At 35.2% G+C, this 6,221-nt stretch overlaps 1 protein-coding gene across 1 annotated transcript; it reads right to left on the bottom strand.

Moving 5' to 3' along the window:
- Nucleotides 1-75: 75 nt before the first annotated feature.
- LOC136802168 (uncharacterized) lies at nucleotides 76-697 on the bottom strand. The gene is made up of 2 exons (XM_067058888.1): nucleotides 486-697; nucleotides 76-244 (listed from the first exon to the last, which is right to left on the bottom strand). The coding sequence occupies exons 1-2, from the start codon at nucleotides 695-697 to the stop codon at nucleotides 76-78; spliced, it is 381 nt and encodes a 126-aa protein (XP_066914989.1).
- Between the last annotated feature and the right edge of the window lie 5,524 nt (nucleotides 698-6,221).

Raw genomic sequence — 6,221 nt, 5'->3', positions numbered from 1 at the left:
TTTTGGTGCTTGAAATTTCAAGCTTATTCATGAAATTTGCTCTCTTGAACCAGCCGGGATATTCTTGAACTGAGTTCATGTTTTGTTCTTGCTTTTTCTAGAATTGTTCAAGCTTTTTTTCACCAGGGAACACTTGCTTTCTTTTCCTCTGAAACGAACTTTAAAGTCCTTTTCTCCCTTTTGAAAATTCTCATTGAACCACGCAACAATTTTGTTTCCTAACCAATTGCAATGCATTACTTTCCTGATAAAATTCACAAATCGGCAAATCAATACGTTATTTGGAATTTCTTTGAAAGATTTGTATTTTCCCAGATTTCCTTCTGCAAGACACCTTTTCATTAATTTCACAAAAAACTCATGAACAATGTTGTTTTTAAGATGTAATGGTTCACACTTTGCTAGAGAGACATATTCACCAACAAGTGGTACTTCCTCTTGTCTACAATGAAGTTTAGTGGCTACATGGTTGGTAAAAGTGCTACGTTGGGTAACAGTGAATTTTTTGGATTTTGCTAACATTTCCGTTTTCTTCTTTTGTGCGATCTTTGTAAACAAATGGTTTCCAATCTGCTTTCTTGTGGAGACCAAACCTTTTATCAATGTCAGACATATTGTTAGATGAAACATTAGCAAACGTAGAGAAATATGTCGCTCCATTGCTTAATTCACCTGCTAAAAAGGCAAGCATTTTCATATCATTCGGGAGTTCACTAACTTTGAACTCAACTTTGAATTTCATAGTGTCCTCCCCCCCCCTTTATAAAGGGGGGGGAAACTTATTTTTGCCTTTTCTGGGAAGTAAGGGGGAAATCATGGGAAAAAATTCGGGAAGGGGGAAAAAAAAGAGGGGGGAAAAAGAAAATTTTAAGAAATTTAGCCGGGGGAAGTGCTTTTTTAAGATAGTTAAAAAGTACAATTTCATAAAAAAGAAAATTTGTAACACAGTAGTAGAGGGAAAGAGGAACTGAAGATTAATAAGCTTAATAAATTAATAAACTCAGAGTTCAAATTACAGTTCATATAAGGTTTCAAATTAAGTCAATGTCAAAGTGCAGAAAGTGAGTGCAGAAAGTGAGTACGAGAAAAGCTCTCTTCTTTTCTATCAGATTTTGAGAGAGAGATTTTTTAAGAGCTTAGAAGAAGATAAGAGTGTTTGATTGTTTTTGAAGGCTGAATACTTGAAATGGATTTTTTCAAACCGCGAAAAAGAAAAACCACAGTGCAGGCCGCTGATGTAGGTGCTCCAGCTCAAAAAAGAGAAAAGACAAGCAAAGATTATGATAAAAGAAAAACAACAAATGGATTCACCCAAGACAACATTGTTAAAAAGATGGCCTCTTTCTCAAAAAAGTCACCAAAAGGTTAGTTTAATAATTATAATCATTGTTATATTGACAATTGAAAATCTTTCGACAAAAATATTTGGGATTACTTTTTAAGGGGTTGCTGGAAGGATTTAAGACTGGCCTCTTAGAAAAGAATTGTTATTTTCACAGGAAATTGGAGGAAGGATCAGAAGTTAACAATCAGGTATACGCATGTGATACAAAAATGGATATGGAAAGAGAAAACTTTTGAAATGTGGCATTTCAGTCCTTGGGGGATGGTCAAGACAATCGAAAAACGTGAAAGTTATGCTAAAGGACATGCTAGTTTCCAGGTTCTCCCATCTGAAGTTCGAGAAGCACTTGGTAAGATTCATGTTGAATAAATCAGTTGTATAACGTTTTTAATTACAAGATTGAAAAGAAAATCATTAATTTCAAGGTTAAAATCAAATCAATTCTAAACGTATTAGGAAACTATCAATTATATTTATCTTTTGACAGGTATTACAGAAGATAACTTCTCAAAAGAAGATTTGAAGGTTGAAGTCTCAAACACTGGTATGAAGCCACCAACCAAATTCAACAGACTGTTCTGTGAATACTGTGAAAAGAATATTTTACCCAGGATCTTGCATAACCCAAAATATGGACAAGCCCGTGATCTAGAAGAGTTGATAAATAGGTGGGATAAAGAGGACATGCCTGATGCACTCATGGATGTTGTTGGCTGTTTCATTTGTCTGGACGACAAAGTTCATGCAGGTATGTGTGGATTTTTAGAATTGCTGAGGATCGTTTTAGATTTAAAGTTGTCAAAATCAAGATTTACATAACTGCCAAATAGTTTTTTACTTGTATTGAATAAATTCTTTTCTTCTTAAAAGTGTGTAAATAAATTCAACTCAGTTATCATGTTTTTTTTCTAAATCTATCAGGTCCAAACAGACGCCGGTTTATCTCAAGACCTACAGATCACCCAACAACAACTCATCCTCACACAACTGTCAGCAATGTGTCAGAATTGACTGAGAAAGATAAGAAGAGAATGAAAACCATTGAAAGCTACCTTGAAAATCCCTCCAAACCCAAAGAGTCTCCAACAGTTGCAGAAGCTACACCTATTCTTGTCCTTGACGATACACCTTCCTGCAGTTCCACAGGTTCAAAACAGGTTACACTAACCGGAAAGTTTAACAAGAAAGTTAAGTTCCAACATATTGCCCAATCCATGGAACAAAAGCTACAGGCAACTAAAAAGTGCAATGATGATGTTGACCGCATTGCAAAAGGCTTTTGTTTATCCATCGTACACCAAGGGATAAATAAATGTATTTCCAATGCCACTGTCCTTGATATGTATGAAACTGCATATCGGGGAATCAGAGATCACCATGATGTTTTAAAATCAGGTGTGAAAGAGCTTGGTGGTAAAGAGATTGCACCACCACCTCAATGTGCTTTGACTAAGAACAATATTTCTAAATGGGAAAAAGCTATTCTTGAAGCTTACAAGACTGATAATGATTCCCTGTACACAACTCTAAAGGACTCTTCTTATTGGGGTGTGATGCATGATGGTATTTCAAAATTTGGCACCGAATTCAATGGGGTCTACATGCGTGGAGTCCATCCAAAAACATATAAACCTGTTCTTGTGCCATACTGTCTCTCGAAAATGAAAGGTGGTGTCACTGCCTATGATTTGGTTGCAGAGTTATTTGACACAACCTCTTCTTTTCTTGATGTAAAAGAAAATGCTTACATGAATGTATCCCGTTATTTGCCTGATTATGATGAATTAAATTTTACAGCACCACCTCGCTATTTCAAACTCGGTACAGTAAAGTCTGTTACTGATGATAAAGTAATACATATTGAAATGTCAAACAATTTGCCGATTGGAAATTGCGGAGACGGAGTGAGTGTCAACAATAAGGCAGCTAGGATCTTGAAGGAGCTGTACGGCCTTAACTCACCAGACTTCAGATGCTCTGCCCACGCTGCTGATGGCTCCTTAAAACGCATTGCAAGGTCAGAAACAATGTGTGTAGATGAGGTGAAAACACTCTACGGAGCTTTGAGAAGCGTTGTTAAACACTTCTCATACAGTGTCAAAAGCAAGGATCTTTAGATCAGGCGATGGAGATGTTGGAGATGAAAAAAGGCATACACCTCTTGTCCTGGTCAGCGACAAGAATGGCCCACTTCCTAACAGCTTGTGTGCATACTAATGAGCTTCTCGTCCCAACATACAATACAATGTACACAGCTAACATAAAGCCAGAGGAAAGAGATGTACTCTTTCATGCAGAGACTTTGTATGTATTAAAAGTTCTTGTTGATATTAACAAACAATTCTATGTCAAATACCTGCGACCAGTTGACAAGGAAAGTCATTTGGCAAGCACTACTTACTTTATTGCCCAATCAACTGCTGATAACATTTCATCCATCAAAAACCTACTGCTGATGCTTTTGCCAATTCATTAGATATTGATGATTTTGGAAATTTAAGCGCAGTAGAAACATTGAATGAGGAGAAACATACCTTGAGGCTATCTAACTATCATAAGTCCAACAGAAAGCAATTGTCAAAAAACGAAAGGTTAGATGGCATCAAAAACAAACTCAATAAACTAAAGGATAAGATTAAGGACAATCTTGAATCCAATATAAGAGATCAAGCAGGAGAGGATACCTTCTACTATCAGTGGTCTGCACTTGATCTTTCAGGTAATTTCTAAGCGATTAGTGAAATCCAATAATCTTTCACTTGTCAAAGTTTTGGTTGTTAGGGTAGTATTTCTAATTCATAGATCAATACCATTATAAGATTTATAAGAATTAGGTGTGTGGTTTTTAAAAATTCCTCTCCTAAATGGCAGTTAAATTTATAATTTTTCTATCTTAGACAAATCTAGTCTCGAAGAAAGATTGGTAAAAATCAAACCACTTCTACAACTATTTACGTCAGACAGAAGTCACGAGGTTTTAAAGTACGAAAATTCCAAGGAGACAAAAACAAGCCCCCAATTATGGAATGGGTACAAAGTGGTCCTCCACTATGATGCAATTCTTCCCTGCTCCAGGGAGGAGTTGGAAGACGAGCTGAGGAAGGCATGGATAATGTTTGGGAAGTTATGGTTGAATATAACAGAAAAAGCAAGAAAAGAGAAGGTTCAGCCAAATCAATTGGATGCTCTTACAGGATTCTTGCTTGATCCTGACAGCTACTTCCAATTCCCTAATGTTTGTAGATTGATTAAAATTCTGATTGCCACACCCTGCAATACATCTTGCGTTGAAAGAGGGTATTCTTATCTTCAAATGATCTGTGCACCAAGAAGGAACCATCTCAAACCAGAACACCTAGAAACTTTGTTTTTATTGGCAGCATTGAAACTACCAGTTAAAAACTCTAACCAATACACAAAAGAAATCAAACTTTTGGAGAAATAAATTTTATTTTCCATTAATTTTTCTTAGGATTGATTGAGACAAACACATTTTTAAAATATATTTTTTGATTGCCACAAGGCTGTGTTTTTAGCTTTTTTGCTACATACCTGATTGATTATCTAGATAATTTATCATCCTTTATGGAGAGCTCTATATTTTCTTCCGCTTAATACTATTTTTTTCCTTAGGATTGATATTTTGACTTTGTTTAGAGCTTCAAAGCTCAACATTTTGTAAATTTCTTTTGGTAAATAGATGCTGGCAGCACTATTTTGCAATTTTATGCAGACATTCTACTATTTACTACACCTATATATACTATAAACACATATTTTGAGATTTTATTTTATAGAGAGCTTCAAAGCTCAACTTCTTTGTTACATTTTTTTGCCATATATTCAATCTTGTGATAGGACTTTATTGAAAAACATATTTACTTGTTGGTTATTCATCTTTCAAAACCTGTTTTTGTCATTGATTTATCTCTAAATAGCTTAAGTATATTGCCAAGCCTAGAAAATCTTCAAAAATTTTTTACCTTGAGTGGGGGAATCACTGATTCTATGGATAAGCCGGGGGAAGATCAAAAAGGGGTGGGAAAACAAATTTTTTTAAATTGGTAGGGGGAAAGAAAAGAGGGGGGAATTGAAAAAAAGTTCAGAATTTGGTAGGGGGAACTCACCTTGGAGGACACTATGAATTTTTCTTTTTTAATAGTTTCAATTTCAAATACATTTGATTCAAGATATTTTAAATCAGCCATCAAAATCTTAAGAAATGTTAATGTGTTAATGTTAATGTGTATATTCTTTAAAGTCGAAAAAAGTGTACAAATATGTACTAGCTTTAAAGCTAATAGAGTTCGACTGCCTATTTACAAAATGATTCATTCATCATCATCTGTAGACGAATAGTCTACATCATCTGTTGATGCCCAATCGCTGACGATTTCTTCTGTAGTGTATTTTTGTTCATTATAATTTGAAGATATATTTGTTTGATTTTGTAATTTTTTAACGATTCGTAGTTTTGTTCTTGGGCTCCCTCTAACGCGCCAGTTGAAGTCTTTATTCTTATTGTCTTTGTTAAGTTTCTTTGCTTGTTCGTGCATCTCCTTTATCTTTTTCCGTTCGTTGATTGTGAAATCTTCCGTGATACTTACCTGAAAGAAACAAGTTTCTTTCAGCATGTGTAAATTCTTCATGATAAGATCTTTGTCATGCTTACTTTGTAGGGTGACTTTAAGAGGACGGCCATTTTTGTTTTTCTGTTCCTAATCTGTGGTGAGTAACATTTATTTCTGGAACATTGATGTCCTCCAGGAGTTCTCGGAACCGAAATATGTCATATTTTTCCCCATTTTCTTCTTTTTCCTTATCTGGCCTGAATATTCGAGAAAACCCGTGAACGATGATATTCAGTTTTCTAGAG

The sequence above is a fragment of the Clytia hemisphaerica genome, unplaced genomic scaffold (genome assembly GCF_902728285.1).
Source record: "Clytia hemisphaerica strain Z4C2 unplaced genomic scaffold, Clytia hemisphaerica genome assembly, whole genome shotgun sequence".
NCBI lineage: Eukaryota > Metazoa > Cnidaria > Hydrozoa > Leptothecata > Clytiidae > Clytia > Clytia hemisphaerica.
This window is presented reverse-complemented; position numbering and strand designations above follow the sequence as displayed.